General features: G+C 50.4%; 1 protein-coding gene across 1 annotated transcript; it reads right to left on the bottom strand.

Moving 5' to 3' along the window:
- Window positions 1-3,344: 3,344 nt before the first annotated feature.
- Window positions 3,345-4,667, bottom strand: LOC135406488 (olfactory receptor 14J1-like). The gene has a single exon (XM_064640834.1). The coding sequence runs from the start codon at window positions 4,322-4,324 to the stop codon at window positions 3,353-3,355; it is 972 nt and encodes a 323-aa protein (XP_064496904.1). The 5' UTR covers window positions 4,325-4,667; the 3' UTR covers window positions 3,345-3,352.
- Between the last annotated feature and the right edge of the window lie 19,781 nt (window positions 4,668-24,448).

Raw genomic sequence — 24,448 nt, 5'->3', positions numbered from 1 at the left:
CTCAGGAGATCCACACTGACTCTGGATGATCAGCCTTGCTCCTCACCCCCCAACCTCACCAGTTCTGACATGGCCCATCTTGGACTGACAGCTGATGCAACTCCAAACACACCGTGGGACCCATTAAAACATTGAAAAACAAATTATTTTTCTTTCTTTAATTGTCCTCAAGACGTCAACAATTAATTGGAGTTGTTTTGTAGTTTACCTAAGGAGGAAGATTTTAAAGTGGATGTCACAAAAAATATATATGTTTTGATGAAAGGGAATGATTTACACAGAGCCTTGGGTTGCAAGAGGGTCAGGGTGCAAAGGATTTGAACACAAATATAAGGGGGCAAAAGAGATTACTAGCATTTAATTATTGACCAGTTTAACAGTTATCAAGTGATTCAATAGCATTTGCTGCAATTTTAACAGTGACTGAATTATAGATTCACAATAACAACATTCACACCACAGTCAATTCACACCCACACCCAGGCAGAGATGTGTGCACACATCAATAGCTGGGTGTGGAAAGGTCCCTCTCCCAAATTCTCCTGTTGTCAGGGAAACACTCCCCCAAATCCCTTTGTGTTTGCTACCAGACAAGGGTCAGAGCTGGAGGAGTGTTTGTTGAGGGGGATCAGAATTGTCCTGGGCATCAATGAGGGTCTTTGGAGTGTTGGAAACTGGAGGGTTCCCGAGCTGGGAGAGGCTGCCAGAGGTGTCCCACTGAGAGGGAGGTGCTGGGGAGCTGCCAGGGCCTCCCTCAGCCCCACTGGTTGTGGGCTCCCAAGGGGACTGGCTTTAGTGATCTGCTGAATTTCCATCCTGGTTTCAGTAATGACTGGAGTTTCAACAGTATTTGGAAATTCCATCCGAACCGTTCCATTTTGCTTATGATTCAGGCAGGGAATATTCCAAGGTTTTCAGTGGATGACTCCTTATCCTGTGTTCCCCAACTGTTCTTACACCCATCTCAGTCAGCTGGATGGTTTATTGACAATGTGTCCCAAGGGGCAGCACCTCCGATGCCATAGAAACCCCTCCCCCTGGATTAGGAAACCTTTGGAATTCAGGAGGTGTTCCAGTGGAGCATGAAAATGAACAGCAACTTTCCTAAAGCCCAGACCCCAGCAGAACAAAGCCAGGCCCCCTCAGTGGCAGAGCAAAGGTCCCCCATCCCTGTGTCCCTGTGGCCGCTGAGGCGGCAGGGCAGGCCCGAGGCGGTGCCGGGTCCCGGTGCAGCCGGGGCAGAGCGGCGGCTGCGCGAGCGGCAACCCCGGCGGTGAGTGCGGCAGCCCCGTGGGAGCGGCGGCTCCGGGCACAGACGCCGGCGGCAGCCGCTGTGGCTCATGGAACCGAGTGGCCATTGGGACACTGCAGGGCCTGCTGGAATCCAGGGGCAGGTGGGACACTGGGGAGCCTCTTGGAGCCAAGGGAACCCTGGGATATTCTGGAACATTATGGAATCAAGGAGCCATTGTGACAGTGAGGGGCCTCATGGAACCAAAGGAATCCTGGAGAGATAGTGGAAACTCATGAAATCATCAGGGCCATTGTGACACCCCAGAACCTCATGGAACCAAGGGTCCGTTGTGACACTGAAGGACCTCATGGAACCAAAGGAACCCTGAGAGTTTTTGCAACCTCATGGAATCAAGGGGCCGTTTCTGGCAGGATGTTCTGCTCTGATAATACCTAAAAACTGGTCAGAATGCAAACAATACAAGCTCTCTGTAGTGAGTTACTGCTGGTGTCAAGCTGCTGTTTTTAATGTTGAATTATGCTAAACCTAAAATGGTTCATGAAACTTCAAACACGCATCCTGCTTTTTGAAGCAAGATTTGACAGATAAGCTGCTCCCTGGCCTGCAAATATGTCTGGCAGTCAAACCCTTGATAACTATAAAAGCCCCGTCTTAACTTTGATGTGTCAGATTCTTCCACAGACTTCCTTGACGTGTGTGGAGCTTCTGTCATGAAGTAGGGACAGCTCTTCGTGGTCACTCCCTAGGGGTAAGTGAAAGAGAGAGAATTACCCCCTGTCGTTGTGGGGTGAGTTACCTCAATCTTTGCTTCAGGATTGTCTCTTTTTGCTGGCTTTGATCCAATTGCTTTAACAGAATGACTTTGATAGACTGCACTGTCCTATCTTACACTATACTGCTAGGAGTTTTTGGCTTTTATACTGTGCAGGAAATAATTCTGTTTATGGCCTTTCATCTGTTCACTTGTCTGATCAATTTTCTGTTCATTTGTCATAATAAATAATTATTTTATGAAAATATTTCAGATTTGCCATCACTAAAACCTGCAGGACAAAGTGATTGCATCACACCTCTAGAATTCCTTCAATTGAAATGAAAATCTGAGCCTGAGATTGGATCCAGCCACCCCCAGGCTCCTCTCTGAGAAGGAATTTAGAAAGCAAGGGGGTCCTTTGTGCACCTCGTAGCTCAACGAGACGGCTTCTGCCATCAACTTTGTCTAAGCCTTCCACCCCCCCAGCCCCAAGCCGTGGCACATGGGCATGTCTTGTGCATGCAGTGCAAACATGGACCCCTGAGCTGGTCATTTGCTGTCCCTCCTTGGAGGCAAGAACAAGCCCAATGGCCTGGGGTGAGAGGCCAGTGCTGGGAGCGGCGCTGGCTGTACCAGGGCACTGCTGGGTGCCCCCACCCTGAGCACTCCCACCCTTGTGCTGGTCCCTGCTGTTTTCCTCTGCAGGGCGTTGTGTTGGGCACATCCTGGAGAGCAAAGTGGAAAGCAGATGGAAGCTTTGAGGCCCTGGCCTGAGGAGATGCCCCTGCAGGATGGCAGTGCTGCTGCAGAGGTCAGCTCTGTGCCAGCAGTGCCCGTGGCTGTCCCTGCCTGCAGTCCCTGGACAGTCCTGCAGCAGGGCTGGGACCGACTGCCAGAGCACTGAGGCCTCCAACAACACAGGGCTCTGCAGGACAGTGTGGAAGGGAAGGGAGAGGAGGCCAGGCAGGAGAAGGGCTGCTGCTCCCTGGCAGTGCTGCTCTGCTGGGACTCTTTTCTGGCCCAGCTCTGCACAGAGGCTCCAACCCTGCAGCTGCAGAGAAGTCAGAGAGGAAAGATGTCAGGCAAACAAGACAATGCAGAGTTCTTTATTTGGTTTAAGCACACAGTCAGTACAATTGCCAATTTGTACAGCCTGTGGGCTAGGCTAGAAAGGCAAACACAGAATTGAAAATGGTATTTATATATATATACTTTTTTATATATATCTTTATGCATATAAAGATTTTTTGGTGTGAAAAAATTCTCACAAAAATAACAACCCTACCAGGAGTAAAAGAGAAGATATGGTGGGCCTTTAATGAAGTACATAAAAGGATTGGCCTTTAATGAGGTACATAACATGCAGAAGAAGGAGAGTTTATTGCTTCTGAAAAACACCCAGTTATCAGCTTCCTCATGGCATCCTTGAGCTCCTGGTTCCTCAGGCTGTAGATGAGGGGGTTCAGTGTTGGAGACACCACTGAGTACATGAGTGACACAATAAGATCCAGGGATGGGGAGGAGATGGAAGGGGGCTTTAGGTAGGAAAAGAATAACGTGCTGAGGAACAGGGAGACCACGGCCACGTGAGGGAGGCAGGTGGAAAAGGCTTTGTGCCGTCCCTGCTGAGAGGGGATCCTCAGCACAGCCCTGAAGATCTGCACATAGGAGAAAACAATGAAAATGAAACACCCAATCATTAAACAGGCACCAAACACAATAAACCCAAGTTCCCTGAGGTAGCCTGAGTGTGAGCAGGAGAGCTTGAGGATGTGTGGAATTTCACAGAAGAACTGGTCCAGGGCATTGCCCTTGCACAGGGGCAGGGAAAACGTACTGGGTGCGTGCAGCAGAGCAATGAAAAACCCAGCAGTCCAGGCAGCTGCTGCCATGTGGGCACAAGCTCTGCTGCCCAGGAGGGTCCCGTAGTGCAGGGGTTTGCAGATGGCAACGTAGCGGTCGTAGCACATGATGGTGAGGAGGGAAAACTCTGCTCTAAGAAAGATTATGTAGACAAAAACCTGTGCAGCACATCCTGTGTAGGTGATGGTTCTGGTGTTCCAGAGGAAATTGTGCATGGCTTTGGGGACAGTGGTGCAGATGCAGCCCAGGTCTGTGAGGGAGAGGTTGAGCAGAAAAAAGTACCTGGGGGTGTGCAGGTGGTGGTCACAGGCTACGGCGCTGAGGATGAGGCCGTTGGCCAGGAGGGCAGCCAGGGAGATGGCCAGGAAGAGCCAGAAGTGCAGGAGCTGCAGCTCTCGCCTGTCTGCCAATGCCAGGAGGAGGAACTGGGGCATGGAGCTGCTGTTGGACATTTGCTGCCTCCGGTTATTGTTTTCTGTTGAGGAGAATAAAGACAGAACTGAATTAGGCCAGGCTCAATCAGCAAAACATCTTGCATGTCTCATAGCAATTCAACATTCAGGGCCTCTTTTCAGGAAGATCTCTCTGCATCCCTCTCCCTGAGCTCTGGGTTTTGCTGGCTGAAGGGGGCACTGAGAGCAGGGACCCTGGAATGGGCTCCTGAAGAATCCTTCTTGCTGTGCAGTGAGAGGCAACTTGGAGCACAGGGTGACCTCCAATTAAATGCACTTGTGATGTATCAAAGTGTTTCCAGAACTGCTGGTCACAGTTTGCCCAAGGGCAGAACAGAGGGAGGGGATTTGGGGGACTTGATTTTCTTCGAATTCCTCCTGCCAGGAGGAGTTTGGATGGTTGAAATCTCTGACATTTCTGATGTGCTCCAAGGGAAATCTTGTGAGTCCTGAGAGGCAAAGGGGTGGTCTATTGGCGCAGAGACAAGAGCTGGCCATCTCTCCTGTTCACAGCTGTCCCTGGCTGGCAGCTTAGAGCTAAAGGGGGATCACCCTTAGGAATTCCCTTAAAAAAAGTAACAAGGCACTTCTAGGAGCAGAGGAATCCTGTTTCAAAGAGCACATTGACAGAATCCTTGCCTTTCCTCGGGATGCCTGATTAGGATCTCATCTCTATCCTCCCAGACTGCCACACACAGGGATCATTGCAGCTCCCAAGTACAGCTGCCCAGAGCATTTCCATGGATTTAGCATGAGGAGTTTTCTCCGTGGGGATCCTGTGCAGCACAGAGATCCTATGGCAGAGCTGTGCCCTTCTGGAGGGCACCTGCAGCCCTGCAGGACACCCAGGCAAACAGCTGAATAACCTGAAGGTGCCTGGAGGGGTCCCACAGACACATCCCCACAGCAGCACCCAAAGGGGTTGTGTCTGGACAGGAATCTGCCACCCCCCGCAAACCCCACACTGGCTCAGAAAACCGAATGGTGAGAACAAGGAGAGCCCAGGCAGCAGGGGATGGCAGTGAAATGCCACAATGCTGCTGCCAAGGGAGGAGGGACACAGAGAGACAGCTGGAAATCAGGGCCCTGTCCTTGCCTGGGCTCTGGCTGCTGCAGGCCAATGCACAGCCCAGCCCCCGTGGGCCTGAGGGCACAGGCTCTGCTTAGGCTGGGAAAGGAGCCCAGGCAGGAGCTGCTCAGGGAAGGGGTCTGTGCCACAGGGACAGCAGGGAGGGGCCCACATCCCCCTGCCCAGCACTTGTGGCAGCAGCTGCCTCTCCCTACCTGCCTGTCTCTGCGTGAGGAGCTGTTCCTGCCAGCAGCCCCTGCCTGTGCCCAGCTCAGCTCCCTGCCAGTGCTGCCAGAGCCATCCCCAGCCCAGTGCCCAGGGGCAGCTCTGCCTGGGCAGGGGCTGCAGAGCAGATCCCAGACAGCCTGCGGTGGCTGGGAAGGGGGAGGTGTTCTGGGGGGATGTGCTTCCTGAGAAGAGCCCCTGAAATGGCAGGAGGTGGAGCTGAAGCTGGGAAGATCCCTGACCCTTCAGCTGAAGGGCCCTACCCTGCCCTGCCCTGAGGGGTCACTCCTTCCACCCACCCCTTCTCCCTGCAGGGCTGTGGCAGCTCCTTGACCAGGCTGAGAGCTGACCCTGGCAGGCAGCAGAGTCCCTGCCCCAGCACACAGAGCCCTGGGGGCAGGACCCTGCTCTGCACCACAGCCCTGGGCACCCCTGGCTGCACCCCCACCTTCCCACCCCACAGCCAGCCCTGGCACAGGGAACCTTCTGGCCCTGGGCCTCTGATGGGGCAGCAGCAAGTCCTGCTCTGCAGCAGCTTCTCCTGCTGCACCCCAGCAAATCCAGCAGAGCCATCCTGACACCTCCTGCCACTGCTGCCATTTGGCAGCTGGGAGAGGCACTTGCAGGAACTCACCTGCACTGCTCTGCAGCCACAGCCTGACCGTGGCAAAGGGCTGGCAAGGTTCCTGCCCTGAGCAGCTCTGCCCTGTCCTCCCACCCCAGGATCCCTTGAACCTCCTGCTCCCTTCTCCTCTCTGCCCTTGCTGCCTGCAGCTCCTGCCCTGCTCTGCCATATGGCCACTTCCCCTGCACTGCAGCAACTGGGAGAGTCCTGCTGAAAGATCCTGGAAGCTGTGGGATGTGCCAGCTTTAGGAGATCCCTCCAGGAAGGCAAGTTAAACAGCCAGAGAATTCTTCATTCAAATCCTGGGAAGGTTTCTGGCATAGTGAGAGCTCAGTCACCTCCCAGCCTAGGCTGCCTCTCATCTCTCTGCCTTCTCTCCTGTGCCCTGGGTGCTGCAGGCAGTGCCCTCAGCCCTGCTGGGCTGTGCAGAGGAGCTGCTCACCAGCACAGCTGTCTCTTTGAAGCTCTTCTTGCTTGCCAGGAGCTCCCTGTGTGCCAGGAGCCTGCCCCAGCTCAGCAGCACAGCAACAGCCCCAGGCAGCCCTTGCTCTGCCCCTCTGGGCTCCCTCCAGCTGTCCCTGGGGCTCCAGGGGAACCTGCTGGCACACAGCTGAAGGAAATAATGATGTTCCTTCTCTCAGCTGGGCACAGACACTTCTTTCAGCACTGTCATTTCTCCAAGCAGACACAGAGTTAAGTCCAAGTGTCCCTTTTTCATGTCCCATCATTAGACAGGAAACCCAGACAGTGCCCAGGAGGGATCTCCTTCACCTGCACTGAGGGAAGGGACTCAGCTGAGTCAGCAGAGGTGTCTCACTGTGGCTCTGCAGCCCTGGGGCCAGAAGGACACTCAGCTCCCTCCACAACCCCCATGGGCTGGGATTCCTCCTGCCCCACTTCAATGGGCCCAAACCAGGCACCTGTCCGAGCTCCCCCGGGAATGAATGAAGACCAAAGCCAGGAGTGACCTGCTGGGACACAAAGCCCTGGTTCCTTCTGAGGGGCCAGAGGTGACCGAGATTCCTACTGGGAACTGCAGGCTCCAATGGAGCAGTTCCGAGGAACAGGGCAGCAGCTGTGGGATCTTCTTGGAGGCTGCTGGGACATTGCTTTGGCCAACTTCAGTGGCAGAAGGGGCCCACATGTAGGACAGGGGAACCTGTCACTGTTCCTTCTGTCCAGGGCAGCCCCTAGAGGTGTTCAGGTGACCAAATGGAGTCAGGTGGCACAGGGAGAAAGGTCTCTCTCCTGTTCTTTAGCAGGGTATTTTCTATATGTCCTTGGAGTATAATGGCCATTGTCTCCTGGACATCCCTTCACTGCTGAACCTAATTGAGGGCAGCTGAGCCTGGATTGAACAGCCAAAGAGGGGCCTGTAGTGCCAGGGGAGGTGCCAGGGCTCTGCAGCACAAGTGCAGCAGCTGCCCTGGACAGCACAGGGCCTGTGCAGGGACCCCGTCCCCATTCCCAGCAGTTGTGGGACAGGCACCACCCAGGGCTTCTCAGACACATTGGGGGCCTTTGGGGCAGTGAGTGAATCCCAGCCCTGCAGGGACACAAAGGCTGTCCCTTCTCTGCCCAGCCAAGGCCGGGCCAGGCACGAGTCCAGAGCACATCAGCCCAGGCTGTCCACACTTGTTTCCTCCCTCTGCTGGCTCTTCTCTCCCCCAGCATTTCAGCAGCATGTGCTGATCTCCTCAGGGATCAGGCCTGGGATTTTCCCCCTGGGCCTGAGTCCCAGCACGTCCACCCCCAAGGCCATTGTCAGCAAAGCCTCTGCACACCCCAGCTCTCGGGGCTTTCAGAGCAGCTTTCCCTACTGCAAGTCTGTTCTTACCCCGTTGCCCCCGCTGAGGGGCTGCAGCCAGACAGGCCCCAATGCCCTGCGTGTGGGGCACAGGCAGGAGGAGCTGCAGCCCCAAGTCTCTCTTCATTCCACTTGCAGGCAATACCAGCCCAGGCCTGCTGAGACAGTTCCCAGGTTGCAGGGCTGTGATGGGTTGGGAGAGAAGGCCAAGGAGACACAGGAGACAAAGAGCAGGAGAGAGGTGTCCTCAGCAGGAAGGAGCTTCTGGGACCTGTGGAGCTGCTCTAGGGGATGAACAAACTGGGTGAACTTTTGTGGGTGAGGGTAAGAGGAGAGACTGGTTTGGGTGACCTTGTGGAGTGAGACAAAGAGCCCATTCAAGTTGTCTTTGATAACCCTGGAATTCACTGGAAAGGCAGCACGACAGGATGCAAAGAGTCCCAGAGGTTTCTGCAGAGTCTTGGTGAAGACAGCCCTTGGGACACAGGCCTTTAAAGCACAGCTGCCAGGCTGGTGGAAGACAGGGAGGCTCATCTGCATCTGCTTCTGTCCAAGAGGAATCAAGAGGTTACCATAGTAACTGCCCATAGCAATGGAAATGTCTGATGGTTACCATGGTAACTGACTGTAACAATTGAAAGGTATGCTGGTTGCCATGGTAACTGACCATAGCAATGGTAATGTGTGATGTTTGCCATGGTAACTGACCATGGGAACAGGAATGTATGATGGTTGCCATGGTATTTGACTGTACCAGTGAGAGGTATGATGGTTCCCACGGTAACTGATAGTATCAATGGGAATGTACGATGGTTCCCACGGTAACTGATAGTATCAATGAGAATGTATGATGGTTGCCATGGTAACTGCCTGTACCAGTGGGAAGTATGATGGTTCCTGTGGTAACTGACTGTAGCAACGGGAATGTATGCTGGCTTCCATGGTAACTGACTGTAGCAACAAGAATGTATCCTTGTTACCACGGTAGCCGACCATAGGAATGTAACTTTATGATGGTTGCCATGGTAACCGAGCATAGCAATGCGAATCTATGATGGTTGCCATGGTAACAAACCGTAACAATGGAAATGTGTGATGGTTGCCATGGTGATTGTAGCAACGGGAATGATTGATGCTTGCCATGGTAACCAACCGTAGCAATGGGAATGTGTCATGGTTGCCATGGTAACCGACCGTAGCAATGGGAATGTGTCATGGTTGCCATGGTAACCAACCGTAGCAATGGGAATGTGTCATGGTTGCCATGGTAACCAACCGTAGCAATGGGAATGTGTCATGGTTGCCATGGTAACCAACTGTAGCAATGGGAATGTGTCATGGTTGCCATGGTAACTGACCATGGCAATGACAATGTATGCTGGTTGCCATGGTAACAGACTGTACCAAAGGAAAATATGATGGTTGCCATGGTAACTGACCATAGCAACTTGAATGTATGATGGTTATCATAGTAACCGACCATAGAAGCCGGAATGTATGATGGTTACAATGGTAAACGACCGTAGCAGTGGGAAGTATGATGGTTACCATGGTAACTGACTGTAGAAACGGGAATGTATGCTGGTTGCCATGGTAACCGACCATAGCAGTAAGAATGCATGATGGTTGCCATGGTAAGTGACTGTAGAAAGAAAAATGTATGCTCGTTGCCATGGTAACTGACCATAGCAATGGGAGTGTATGATGGTTGCCATGGTAACTGACTGTACCAGCGGGAAGTATTATGGTTCCTGTGGTAACTGACCGTAGCAATGGAAATGTATGCTGGTTGCCATGGTAACCAACCGTAGCAATAAGAATGTATGATGGTTGCCATGGTAACTGACCCTAGCAACTGGAATGTGCGATGGTTGCCATGGTAACAGACCAAAGCAATGGAAATGTGTGATGGTTGCCATGGTAACTGACTGTAGCAAGGGGAATGTGTGATGTTTGCCATGGTAACTGACCCTAGCAACTGGAATGAATGATGGTTGCCATGGTAACCAACTATGGCAATGGGAATGTATTCTGTTTGCCATGGTATCTTACCATAGCAGTGGGAAGTATGATGGTTGCCACGGTAACTGACCATAGAAACGACAATGTATGCTGGTTGCCATGGTAACGGACTGTACCAGTGGAAAGTATGTTGATTGCCATGGTAACTGACTGTAGCAATGGGAATGTATGGTGTTTTCCGTGGGAACTGACCATAGCAAAGAGAATGTATGTTAGTTGCCATGGTAACCGACCATAGCAATGCTAATGTATGATGATTGGCATGGTAACCTGCTGTAGCAATGGGAATGTATGGTGGTTCTTATAGTAACTGACCGCAGCAGTGGGAACTATGATGATTGCCATGGTAACTGACTGCAGCAACTGGAATGAATGATGGTTGCCATGGTAACAGACCATAGCAATGGGAATGTAAGAGTGTTGCCATGGTAACCAACTATGGCAATGGGAATGTATGCTGTTTGCCATGGTATCTGACCGTAGCAGTGGGCAGTATGATGGTTGCCATGGTAACTGACTGTAGCAACGGGAATGAATGATGGTTGCCATGGTAACTGACCATAGAAACGACAATGCTGGTTGCCATGGTAACGGACTGTACTAGTGGAAAGCATGTTGGTTGCCATGGTAACTGACTGTAGCAAAGGGAATGTATGGTGTTTTCCGTGGGAACTGACCATAGCAAAGAGAATGTATGTTAGTTGCCATGGTAACCAACCATAGCAAAGTGACTGTATGATGGTTGCCATGGTAACTAAACATAGCAATGACAATGTATGATGGTTGCCATGGTAACCTGCTGTAGCAATGGGAATGTATGGTGGTTCTTATAGTAACTAACCATGGGAATGGGAATGTATGATGGTTGCCATGGTAACTGACCATAGAACCTGGAATTCAGATGGTTGCCATGCTAACTGATCGTAGCAATGCTGCTGTATGATGGTTGCCATGGTAACTGATTGTAGCAGTGGACTGTATGATGGTTGCCATGGTAACCAACCACAGCAATGGGGATGTGTGATGGTTGCCACAGTAACCGACCGTAACAGTGGGAATGTATGGTGGTTTCCGTGGTAACTGACCATAGCAACAGGAATGTTTGATGATTGCCTTGGTAACTGACCATAGCAATGGGACTTTACAATGATTGCCTTGGTAACTGACTGTAGGAATGGGAATGTATGATGGTTTCCATGGTAACCGACCGTAGCAATTTGATTGTATGCTGGTTGCCATAGTGACCGACTGTAGCAATGCGACTGTATGATGGTTGCCATGGTAAATGACAGTAGCATTAGGACTGTATGATGGGTGCCAGGGTAACCGACCATAGAAATGGCAATGTATGATGTTTGCTATGGTAACTGACTGTAGGAATGGGAATGTATGATGGTTGCCATGGTAACTGACCATAGCAACGAGAATGTATGATGGTTACCATGGTAACCGAGCATAGCAATAGGAATGTGTGATGGTTGCCATGGTACCTGTGTGTAGCAATGGGAATGTATGATATTTGTTATGGTAACTGACCATACAAACAAGAATGTGTGATGTTTGCCATGGTAACTGACTGCAGGAACGGGAATGTGTGACGGTTGCCATGGTAATCAATTGTACCAGTGTGAAGTATGATGGTTGCTGTAGTAACTGACCATAGAAACGGGAATGTATGATAGTTGCCAAGGTAACTGACTGTACCAATGGCAGTGTATGATGCTTGCCGTGGTAACTGACCATGGCAATGAGACTGTAAGCTGGTTCCCATGGTAACCAACCATACCAGTGGGAATGTATGATCATTGCCACGGTAACTGACTGTAGGAATGGGAATGTGTGATGGTTGCTCTGGTAACTGACCGTGGCAATGAGAATATATGCTGTTTGCCATGGTAACTGACCATAGCAGTGAGAAGTATGCTCTTTGCCACAGTAAATGACTGTAGCAATTATGGTTGCCATGGTAACCGACCATAGCAATGACAATGTATTATGGTTTCCATGATAACTGACTGTGGCAATGAGAATGTATTCTATTTGCCATGGTAACTGACCATAGCAGTGGGAATGCATGCTGGTTGTCATGGCAACTGTGATTTACTTAGGCTTTGAGCATGATATTTTCATCTGCAAAAACATCAATGAGTGCCCAGAGATCTCCCAAGATGGGCTTTAAAGGTCTCAAGCACATGAGCACTAAAGAGGGGCTAAGGAGCTGTGGCCTCAATGGTGTGGAGACTGAGGACAGCACAGGATAGCCCTGAGAGGGCTTGAAGGGAGGATTTAGAGATGGTGGATCCTTTTGTCAGAGCAGAAAAGAGCATGAGAAAGAAAGAATTAATGCCAAGTGCAGCTGGGGAGGTCCTGAGTGGACATGAGGAAAAAGGAATTTCACTCCATGGAAAACACTGGACTGGAACACGTCACCCAGGAGGAGTCTGAATGAGCCCAAGGCTTTGTGTGTGCAGGAAGAGCCAGGGAGGACGCAGAGATGTCAGTGCAGGAAGGTGCCAGCCAGGTGGGGCAGCCGGGGGGATGACGACAGCCTGCAGGGAAAGGGGCAGGGCATGGACACCGTAGGACAGCCTGGGCTGGAGAGGAGACAGGGAGGGGGAGAAGGTGAAAGGCCCTGACAGAGCCACCTTCTGCAGGCCTTTGGCCAGGGCTGCTGTCTGGGCCCCTGATGCCAGGAGGAGGGGAGTGCCCCTTGCAGCCCTGGGGCCTCATGGCCTCCTTGTCCCTGCTCAGCAGCCTGGCAGGTGCCACCCCATGGTCCTGACCTTGGCATTGCACATCCCACATCCCAGTGCCCCAGGAAGAGCCCTGAGGAATGAGGCAGGATGTCCCTTCCAAGGGGCTGGGGGTCAGGCCTTGGTCCTCTGGATTAAGAAAACAAGTCAATGTTTATTCAGCATCAGAGCCACCTTTCCCTTGCTTGTCCATCCTTGTCATCACTGTCTGCAGTTTTCTGCTCTAACTGAAACCTGGGGACAGTTCTCAGTTGTGTCCCTCAGTGAGACTCATTAGCACTACAAGAAACCTCAGTGTTTCAATCTCACTTTGACTTTTTGAGAAGTTGTTTGAACTTCCTCTCAGGGACTGAGTCTCATGTAAACAACATCAACCCCCCTGAGGGTCACTAAATGCCTGGGGCTGTTGCTGTGCTGCTGAGCTGGGCCGGGCTCCTGACACACAGGGAACTCCTGGCAAGCAAGAAGAGCTTCAAAGAGACAGCTCTGCTGGTGAGCAGCTCCTCTGCACAGCCCAGCAGGGCTGAGGGCACTGCCAGGGCACCTCAGGGACACCAGCAGGGCACAGACAGAGCTTCAAGGGGCTCAGCACTGGCAGGAGGGTTGAGAGCTCCCTGCAGGAGGAATCTTGGCAGGACTGCACATGGTGAGTCTGTGGCTGCAGGGCAGTGCAGGGGCAGCTCCTGGAGGCATCTCCTAAAGCTGACCCAGCCCCAGCTGATGGGATGGGTGAGCAGGGGCTGTTTTGGGGCACTTTGGAAGAGCTGTGAAACCGGGGGTGCAGCCAGGGGTGCTCAGGGCTGTGGGGCAGAGCAGGGTCCTGCAGCCCAGGGCGCTGTGCTGGGCAGGGACTCTGCTGCCTGCCAGGGGCAGCTCTCAGCTGGCCTGGGGAGCTGCTCCCAGGGCTGGGCCAGAAGGGCTGTGGGCAAGGAGCAAACCTGGCAGGGGAGGGAGGACCTTTTCCATGTCTCGCTCTTGCAGGGTCAGACCTGCTCACATCTCCAGACCACTACACCACATTCAATGGAGAATTTTTTGCAAAACTCACAAAAGACATGGACTACAGGAAAGAAATTAGTCCTGAGGTGTGTTTCCCCTGCTTAGGCATTGTAGCAGAGACATTGTTCTCTCAGTTCAGGAGGCTGCACTGAAATTCCAACTCTTTTACTCTCAGACGAATATTTCAGGCAGGATCAGAGATGAGCACAGGATCCTGGGCAGTGCTGAGCCTTCCCTTGGGAGTGGGCACTCTCCTGTGTCAGCCCTCGGTTTCTCTGTGGGAGGGCTCCTGTCCTGCTCTGTCCAGCACTGCTGCACCTCTGGGCTGGCACAGGGGACACTTCCCAGAGCTGCCCTTTCGAGCAGCGCTGCCCTGCTCTCAGCACAGATCTTGGTGGGGTTTTTAAAGAGGAATCTGTGTGTGTAGTCATCTTCAAGGCAGCCCAATGGAAAGTGCAGGGCAGATGGGAAACAGGCTGAAAGGCACTGCAGCTCTCCTGGCTCTGCAATAAGCAAGGGAGAGCTCAGCCCTTCTGCACGTCCTGTCTCAACACTTGTCAGATTTGTCATCAGAAAAATTTTCCCCTAAAAAAACACACCCCAGGTGTTATGATTGTAACCAAAAACTTAGTCAAAATTATTTTAAAGATACACTGTGCCTCTCTCCTGCAGCCCAAATTGCTCCAAGACAACAGTACAGGAATTGAACTTTTCCACCAAAGCTGGGTTCCATGTGACATCCCCCGTGATCATGAGAGCTATCCCAAACCAGTTCCATGTCTGCACTGCAGCAGAGCAAAGCTGAGTCCTTGGCAGCACATGGGCAGAGCTCCTGCTCCTCACAGCACCCTCAGAGAGCACAAACCAGAGAAAAGAAATGCCTTGACTTGGAGGGGACTTCCCTGAAAACTGCACTGGCTTTGCCAAGAGGGGGCTGTCTTAATTGTTCTCTGTCCTTTCCTTTTCTGAACAGACCCTGTCCTAAGGAACAGCAAATGTCCAACAGCAGCTCCATCTCCCAGTTCCTCCTCCTGGCATTCGCAGACAGGCGGGAGCTGCAGCTCCTGCACTTCTGGCTCTTCCTGGCCATCTCCCTGGCTGCCCTCCTGGCCAACGGCCTCATCCTCAGCTCCGTAGCCTGCGACCACCACCTGCACACCCCCATGGGCTTCTTCCTGCTCAACCTCTCCCTCACAGACCTGGGCTGCATCTGCACCACTGTCCCCAAAGCCATGCACAATTCCCTCTGGGACACCACAACCATCTCCTACAAGGGTTGTGCTGCACAGCTCTTTTTCTTTGCCGCCTTCATCTCATCAGAGTATTTCCTCCTCACTGTCATGTGCTACGACCGCTACGTTGCCATCTGCAAACCCCTGCACTACAGGACCCTCCTGGGCAGCAGAGCTTGTGCCCACATGGCAGCAGCTGCCTGGGCCACTGCGTTTCTCATTGCTCTGCTGCACACAGTCAATACATTTTCCCTGCCCCTGTGCCAGGGCAATGCCCTGGGCCAGTTCTTCTGTGAAATACCTGCCATCCTCAAGCTCTCCTGCTCACACTCAGGCTACCACAGGGAAATTGGGCTCATTGGGGTTATTGCCAGTTTATCATTTGGTGGTTTTGTTTTCATTGTTTTCTCCTATGTGCAGATCTTCAGGGCTGTGCTGAGGATCCCCTCTCAGCAGGGACGGCACAAAGCCTTTTCCACGTGCCTCCCTCACCTGGCCGTTGTCTCTCTGTTTGTCAGCACTGTCATGTTCGCCTACCTGAAGCCCCCCTCAACCTCCTCCCCATCCCTGGATCTGGCACTATCAGTTCTATACTCGGTGGTTCCTCCAGCACTGAACCCCTTCATCTACAGCCTGAGGAACCAGGAGCTCAAGGATGCCCTGAGAAAAATGATGACTGGATGCTTTTCCGGTGCAATAAAGTGCCTGGTTTCTGGTACGTAGCATTCAGAATGGGACTTCTTAATGGCCCAGCCTTCCTGCTCAGGTTTTTCGTGAAGGTCATCAAGTTCTTCTTGCAATAATTTTCTGTGCAATTAAATATTCTTAGGCACCTCCTTTCTAATTTTATGTCCACTTTTTGATTTTGACTCAGAGACTGTATAAATGATGAATTGTGCTGTCTGAATATTTAAACAAAATAAAGGACCCTGCAGTGCCTTCTTTGTCCAAGACCCTTCTTCTCAGATGTTCCTAAAGGACAGCACACTGCAGGACAGGGGGTATTTGCAAACGGGAAGGGGACAATAATCCCAGCCCAGCAGCACTGCCAGGGAGCAGCAGTGCTTGCTCTTTGGAGAGTTGCTCTCTTTCTACTTCCACACTGTCCTCCTGAGCCCATTTTTTGCTGTAAGGCCTGAGTGCTCTCTGAGCACAGTCCTGGGGGCTGGAAGCCCTTGGAGCACAGGCAGGGACAGGCCCTGGGAACTTGTGAATCAGAGCTGGGCTCCCTTCCAGCATCTCCAGGATGCTGTGGGATCTTCTGAGGCCACTGCATGTACTGGGTCACTTCTTCTGTGACCTTGCTCCAGGGCTGGAACTCTCCATGTCACCATGACACTCCTGCTCTCTGCTTTCCAGGTTCCATTTTTAGAACCAGTCTTCCCCTCCTGTTCACAAGGACATCCTGGGAGTGCTTCAGAGCTGCCATCCTGGGGCAGCTCCTGCCCAGCGTGGGCAGGCACAAGGTCTCTCCACCTGCTCCTCTCACCTCCCCAGTGCCAATGTTTTCTGCAACCTCCTCATCCTTGCCCAGCACAGCCCTCCTGGCACAGTTGGACACAGCCCTTGTTCTACACCCTCCTCAGGCACCTGCCCAGCCCCTCAGCTCCAGCCTGATGGCCAGAAACCCTCAAGGCAGGGAGGCACTGGGGAAAATGCTGAGCAACCCTTTCAGCTGCACTCAAATCCAATTGGAGGGGTTGGCCTCAAAGAAGAAATCACTTCCAATTCTCCAGAACCACCAGGACAACCTGTGTTGTGTCCTGGGCACTCCTCTGGCAGTGTGTGATGCTGCAAAGATTTTGGAGTCGGGGATATTGAGAAGGCTGGGCAGTGTCCCTGGCAGACCTCTCCCAAACACTTGGAAAGGCCAGAGCCATCCCAGAGCTTCCTGGGGCCTTGGCAAAGGCAGACATGGAACCAGTCTGCAAACAGGACAGCAAGGAGGGTTGGAAGAGTTCCCGACTGCTCAGGCTCAGCAGGGAAGGGGATAGGGCAAGTCCTCCTGCAGCCATTCCCAGGCACTGGAAGGACAAGGTAGGGATTGCAGAACCCCTGTGGGAGGGAAAAGAAGAGGATGTTGTGTGTCCAGACTTTTTCAAGGCCCTTGACATGGTTTCCTGTGGTCTCCTTAGAGCCAGGCTGGTGAGAGCTGGACTGAAGAAGTGGAAGATGTGGTGGGTGGGAAGTTGGCTGAATGAAGAGTGTCAAATAAAATCTATGGTACAAAGTCCTCTTGGCAGCAACTTCCTGGTGAAATCCCTCAGTGACCAGCCCTTGAGCAGAACTGTAGAACATCTTTATTATCTCTCTGTACAATGGGACAAAATGCATTTTCAAGTCCTTTGTGGATGATGCCAAATTTCAGGGAGCCCTTGGGCAACCGCTGCTTTAAAGACACATATTGGGGTGGGAACTCCAATCAAATGAACTCACTTCTCTTTTATTCCCCACCACTATAGGGAGACAAAATACAAGGAGGTATAAGTGAAAATATAAGACTTTACTGACAAGAAATATAGCAGCAAAAACAGCAATACCAACAGAACTATTCAAAGCATCAGCAGAGAGAGAAATTGCCTCCTCTCTCCCCCCCCGCCCCAACTCCCTTTTGTTGGGAGATGAAACAGGGATCAACATGTTTCCCTTCTCCCTTTTCCCCCTGAATGAACAAAGAACAAAAAACAAAACCAGTGGAAAAGAGGGGGCAAAGCAAAATCTGGAAAACTCTCTGGTCTGGTCTAAGTTGTGCTGCCCAAGAACACGCAGACTCCAGAGGTGTCCAAGCGGGGCAGAGCCAGGCCTTTGTCCCCTTGCCTCTGGCAGCTGCCTCTGCCACTCAGGCCACCACAAGCAACTTGCCTGGCAGGTTCTGCCCTTGGTTTCTGCCTCGCTCCCCCCTCAGGAGCCTGGCAGGGTTTTCCCAGTTTTGGCCTTTGTTGTTCCTCCCCCTCCCATCCCAGTGCCCCCCAAACAGCCCTGAGCCAGCCGGGAGGGACAGGATCTGCTGGGCCAGGGCCTGGGGCTCAGGCCTTGGCCTCTGTGCTCCACAAAACCAAGGCAGGCTTTGCTCAGCATTGCAGGGGCCTGCCCAGAGCCTTTGTCTGCCTGCACTCCTGGCCTCCAAGGAGCTGCTCGAAGGAGTCCCTGGGGAGGCTTTGGCAGTGCCTGCCCTCAGTGGGGCCCAGCAATGCTTCAAGGCACTTGGAGTTTGGCTTCTGACTTCTTCAGCAGCTGCTTCGATCTTCTCTCAGTACCTCAGGATCATGGGCTGGGCTGCAAAAACACCGTGGGGCTCATTAAAATGCAGAAATCCCTCAGGATCTCTTTGTCTTCCTTTAATTGTCTTCAAGGCAATTTCAAAACAAGTCTTCAAAATTTGTATTTTTTTTAATTCAGTTATGGATATTTTTTTAGTACAGAGAAGAGGTGATTGAGTTGTTCAAGTGATCTTGATGCTGAGTGTCTTCTGAGGAGATCCACACTGACCCTGTATGATCAAACTTGCTCCTCACCCCCCAGCCTTACCAGTTCTGACATGGTCCATCTTGGACTGACAGCTGATGCAGCTCCAAACACCGTGGGGCTCATTAAAACACTGAAAAACAATTTATTTCTCTTCCTTTAATTGTCTTCATGCCTTCAAGACTTCTAGAGCTAATTGGAGTTGTTTTGTAGTTTAGCTAAGGAGGATGACTTTAAAGTGAAAGTCATGAAAAATATATATTTTTTGATGAAAGGGAATGATTTACACAGATCCTTCGGATGCAAGAGGGTCAGGGCAGGAAGGATTTGGATCCAAAGATAAGGGGACAAAAGACATTAGTAGCACTTAATCATTGACCAATTGAACAGTTATCAGGTGATTCAATAGCATGTGCTGTAATTTTAACAGTGACTGAATTATAGATTCACAACAACATTCACACCACAGTCAATTCACACCCACACCCAGGCAGAGATATTTAGACACATCAATAGCTGGGTGTGCAAAGGTCCCTCTCCCAAATTCTCCTTGTTGTCAGGGAAACACTCCCCCAAATCCCTTTGTGTTTGCTACCAGACAAGGGGCACAGCTGGAGGAGTGTTTGTGGAGGGGGATCAGAATTGTCCTGGGCATCAGTGATGATCTTTGGAGTGTTGCAAACTGGAGGGTTCCCGAGCTGGGAGAGGCTGCCAGAGGTGTCCCACTGAGAGGGAGGTGCTGGGGAGCTGCCAGGGCCTCCCTCAGCCCCACTGGTTGTGGGCTCCCAAGGGGACTGGCTTTAGTTATCTGCTGAATTTCCATCCTGGTGTCAGGAATGACTGGAGTTTCCAAACTATTTGGGAATTGTATCCAACCTGTTCCATTTGGGTTCTGATTCAGGCAGGGAATGTTCCAAGGTTTTCAGGGGATGACTGATTGTCCTGTGTTCCCCAGCTCTTACACCCATCCAAATCAGCTGGATGGTTTATTGACAATGTGTCCCAAGGGGCAGCACCTCTGATGCCATAGAAACCCCTCCCCCTGGATTAGGAAACCTTTGGAATTCAGGAGGTGTTCCAGTGGAGCATGAAAATGAACAGCAATTTTCCTAAAGCCCAGAGCCAAGCAGAACAAAGCCAGGCCCCCTCAGTGGCAGAGCAAAGGTCCCCCATCCCTGTGTCCCTGTGGCCGCTGAGGCGGCAGCGCAGGCCCGAGGCGGTGCCGGGTCCCGGTGCAGCCGGGGCAGAGCGGCGGCTGCGCGAGCGGCAACCCCGGCGGTGAGTGCGGCAGCCCCGTGGGAGCGGCGGCTCCGGGCACAGACGCCGGCGGCAGCCGCTGTGGCTCATGGAACCGAGTGGCCATTGGGACACTGCAGGGCCTCCTGGAATCCAGGGGCCGGTGGGACACTGGGGAGCCTCTTGGAGCCAAGGGAACCCTGGGATATTCTGGAACATTGTGGAATCAAGGAGCCATTGTGACACTGAGAGGCCTCAAGGAACCAAAGGAGCTCTCAGAGTTTTTGGAACCTCATGGAATCAAGGGGCCATTTCTGGCAGGATGCTCTGCTCTCACAATACCTATGAAATGGTCAGAGAATGCAAACAATGCACACTGTGATGAGTTACTGCTGGTGTCAAGGTGCTGTTTTTAATGTTGAATTATGCTAAACTCAAAATGCTTCATGAAACTTCAAACACACATCCTGCTTTCTGAAGCATGATTTGACAGATAAGCTGCTCCCTGGCCTGCAAATATGTCTGACAGTCAAACTATAAAAGCCCCATCCAACTGTCATGGGGCAGATTCTTCCACAGACTTCCTTGAAGTGTGTGGAACTTCTGCCATGAAGCAGGGACAGCTCTTCATGGTCACTGCCCAAGGGTTAAGTGAAAGAGAGAGAACTACCCCCTGTTCTTGTGGGGTGAGTTACCTCAATCTCTGCTTCAGGATTGTTTCTTTTTGCTGGCTTTGATCCAATTGCTTTAATAGAGTTACTTTGATAGACTCCACTGTCCTATCTTACACTATACTACTAGAGGTTTTTGCTTTTATAATTTGAAGTAAATACTTCTCTTTTAAGGTCTTTCATCTGTTCACTTTTCTGATCAATTTTTTGTTCATTTGTCATAATAAATCATTGTTTTTATAGAAATATTTCTGATTTGCCATCACTAAAACCTGCAGGACAAAGTGATTGAATCACACCTCTGTAATTCCTTCAATTGAAACCAAAATCTGAGTCTGAGATTGGATCCAGCCACCCCCAGGCTCCTCTCTGAGAAGGAATTTAGAAAGCAAGGGGGTCCTTTGTGCACCTCGTAGCTCAACGAGTTTAGCACAGAATCCCCCTGCACACACACAAACACACAGGCATGGGAATCTACACACACACTCCTGTTCATCCCTACACAGACATAACCCAGACAGACTCGCAGGGGAACTCCACACACCATTCCCACATCACAACATGAGAACCATTAGAAAAACATAAAATATGTACACCAACCATCACTGCACTGCAGCATTCACAGGATGTGACACCTGTGTCCACTTTTTAAATGTTACAGCCATTCTACACTGCCTCTATTTCTTGTCAGTTGAGTATTCTATCAGTTGCATTCTAAGATGAAACTCCAGGCACATGAACAGCTGAATTTGTTCCACATTTAAACGCTGTTGCACATTTTTAAATGGAGAAAGTAGGGAAACTGCTCAGTGTTCAAATGAATGAAACACAGTGAGCCACAAAAGGCAAAAGTACACAGTGTACAGCAGCTTCCTGGAGTTACAGATCTGCTCAATTTTTATGTTTGGCATTCAGAGACCATGTTTAAATTTATTAAACTACTCCCACTCTCCCCACCCCCCTTTTTTGGAGTGTTTCAATTGCCTTTCCTTTTCCAACAGCTGTGACAACTGTTAAAACAGTCAGTAAAATTAAGTCCCCTCTATAATCCTTTAGTCAACGTTACATTGTAATCAGAAGTTAAGGGAGATTTCCTGTTATGAATGCACTGATCCTTTTAAAATTATTAAACTGACATATATGTCAAAATGAGCAGAAACATTTATTGCATCTGTTAGCTCATTCACTATTAGTAGTTATTAGTGCTATGTTATTGTTGAAAGAGCAAAAATTCAAGACTGCAGCTGGCTTTAAGTTATTGCACTCTTTAACATGCTCTGCCTTAAAATCAAAGCATGCCTAGTGATGGTCAGACAGATGTCTCTGCACTCTCAAAATGTTCAGACAATTTTTAGCTCGAATCCTCTCTCCCCTCACCCATAACACAAGAACTGCAGAAACTACAATACCTATTTCCTATGTCCTTATGCTCACATGTGCATATGCCTGTCACAATATGTAGTCAAATCACAATTACTATGGATATTATTAATGTGTCAAACTCTGGGGTTTATTAATTGAGACAGGGAAGCAGATATGTTTCTGAATGTTAGTTCTTTGTGTCTATTCAATCCCACACGCATCAAGCCCTGCGCTCACACAATATATTGGCACTGGTAGTGTTTTAAGATGACTTTTAATTGAGTCAAAGAGGAAGAAAAAAATTAGTTTGAATATTGCACCAGAGCCAAAAAGACATGTGCCCCGGTTTCATTTAAATGAAATAAGCCTCTAAGAGGCTTATCTAAACTAATCCTTCAAATTAGCTGTAAGAAGGTACATTCAAGAAAGCTCCTTTGGGGAGGTTGGAGGGGACAAAGCATTCACCAAAAAAAAAAAAAAAAAACCAAAACCCAGACCAAAGAAAGCCCAACCTAACACCCAACTTATCACCTCTTTACATATTTTATAAAAAACATGTCACTGTAGTAAAAGCTGTAGAAACTGCATTCTTACATTTCTGAAGCTATCTTACACTATACACAGTGCACTGATCTATAAACCATATCTGAAAGGGGACCCTCCTCTGTTTATTTTCTGTTATTTACCCCGGAACATCACAGTGGGTTTTCCCTGCGCCCCCTTCCCAAACTGTGCTCCCCCAGCCAGGCTGTTTGCTACTTCCCGTATCATTTCAGCACCGTGCGATCGCCGCCATTCCCTTTTCCTGCCTGGCTCAATTCCCCCAGCCCTGTGCTGTGCAGGCAGTAAGGACAGCGAGTGGGCAGCTCCCTCTAGCACACTGTCACCTCCCGAGCAGCCTCTGCGCCGCTGCGGCCGGGGCGATGCGGTCCCTGCTCTTCCTGGCGGTGCAGGGACAGCGGCTCCAGCAGGCAAAGTTCTCCCCAGTCCATGTGCACCCAGCCTTGGAACAAAGCCTTGGAAATCTTTTCTCCATACACGGGATGACTGGAACCATCACTTACATCAGGGTTATCTCTATGTGCTGTCTTTATGTTGTCTGACATCTAATGCATGGGTTTAAAAAAAGAGATTAAAGCGGTTGCGCTTTTTAAATGTGCAAGGAACACTCAATTCAACCCTCCCACTTGAATAAATAACACTACAATAAATACCAACATCAGAAAAGCATCTCTTTTAAGTCCTGAAAACCAGAAAAGGGACTTTCCACATGGGTGTCCTGTCATCCAGAACTATTAGGGAAGAATTCAAGAGAATAAAGAAGTCTAGAAGTGTTCTGTCAAAGATCCAGGTGAGATTCTCTCTTCTAACAATTCACTGACCTAGGAAGCAAGAATTTGGCACAGAATTAATACCGGAGAAAAATGAGACCAGTGAAACCTCCTGAGCTCAGGAGAACCTGACTGTGCTGGGGAATCAGAGCTTTCAGCATTGGAAATGAACTGCTCTGAAAGAGTGGGAAGAAACCAGGAACAAAGGCTGAGTTCAAATGCTCCAGAGTCAACAACTCTTTCCTAACCAAAAGGTCTGCACTACCCTTAACTCATCTCTAGACACCCCCGGAAATAAAAGAGCCTGACCTTGAACCCAAGGGAAACAAAGACAAATTCCATGGCTTTAGCTGGAGCAAGGCTGGGGGAGAGGATGTGTCACTCCTCTATGACATCAAATGCTCTCCGTGACATCACATCGTTCCTGTGACATCACACCTCCCCTTTGACATCACATCTCTTCATGCTGTCACATCCCTCATATGACATCACATATCTCCTGTGATACTATATCATCCCTGTGATGTCATGCTGTCCCCTGTGACACCATAGCTCCCCTGTGACATCACAGCTCCCCTGTGACATCACATCCCCCCGTGAAATCACATCTCTCCTATGACGTCACATCCATCATATGACATCTCCTGTGATATCATATCATCCTTGTGACATCTCAGTCCCTTATGACATCACATCCTCCCATATGACATCAAAATCATCATATGACATCACATCCTTGCTGTGACATCACATCTCCCCTATGACATCACACCTCTCCTGTGACATCACTGCTGATGTCACATCCATCATATGACATCACATCTCTCCTGTGATATCATATCATCCCTGTTACATCACATCTCCCCTATGACATCACATCCATCATATGACATGAACCCTCTCCTGTGATATCACATCATCCCTCTGACGTCACGTCCTCCCCCATGACATCACATTGCTCTTGTTACATCACAAACTCCTCTATGAAATCACATCCATAATGACATCATACCACTCCCATGTTAGCACATCAGGTCTGTGATGTCATGTCCTCCACTGTGACATCACAGCACCCTTGTGACATCACATCGATCCTGTGACAACACATCATCCCTGTGAAATCACATTCTCCTCTGTAACATCACACCTGCCCTGTGACATCACGTCCTTCCTGTGACATACCCTATGACGTCAAATCCATCATATGACATGACAGCTCCATTATGACATCACACCTGGCCAGTGACATCACAGCTTTCCAATGACATCACATCCCCATGACATCACATCCTTCCTGTGAAATCACATCCCACCTATGACATCACAT

Source organism: Pseudopipra pipra, chromosome W (assembly GCF_036250125.1).
Source record: "Pseudopipra pipra isolate bDixPip1 chromosome W, bDixPip1.hap1, whole genome shotgun sequence".
In the NCBI taxonomy this organism is placed as follows: Eukaryota; Metazoa; Chordata; class Aves; order Passeriformes; family Pipridae; genus Pseudopipra; species Pseudopipra pipra.
Note: the sequence above shows the minus strand (reverse complement) of the source record. Positions and strands in the feature narration are given on the sequence as shown.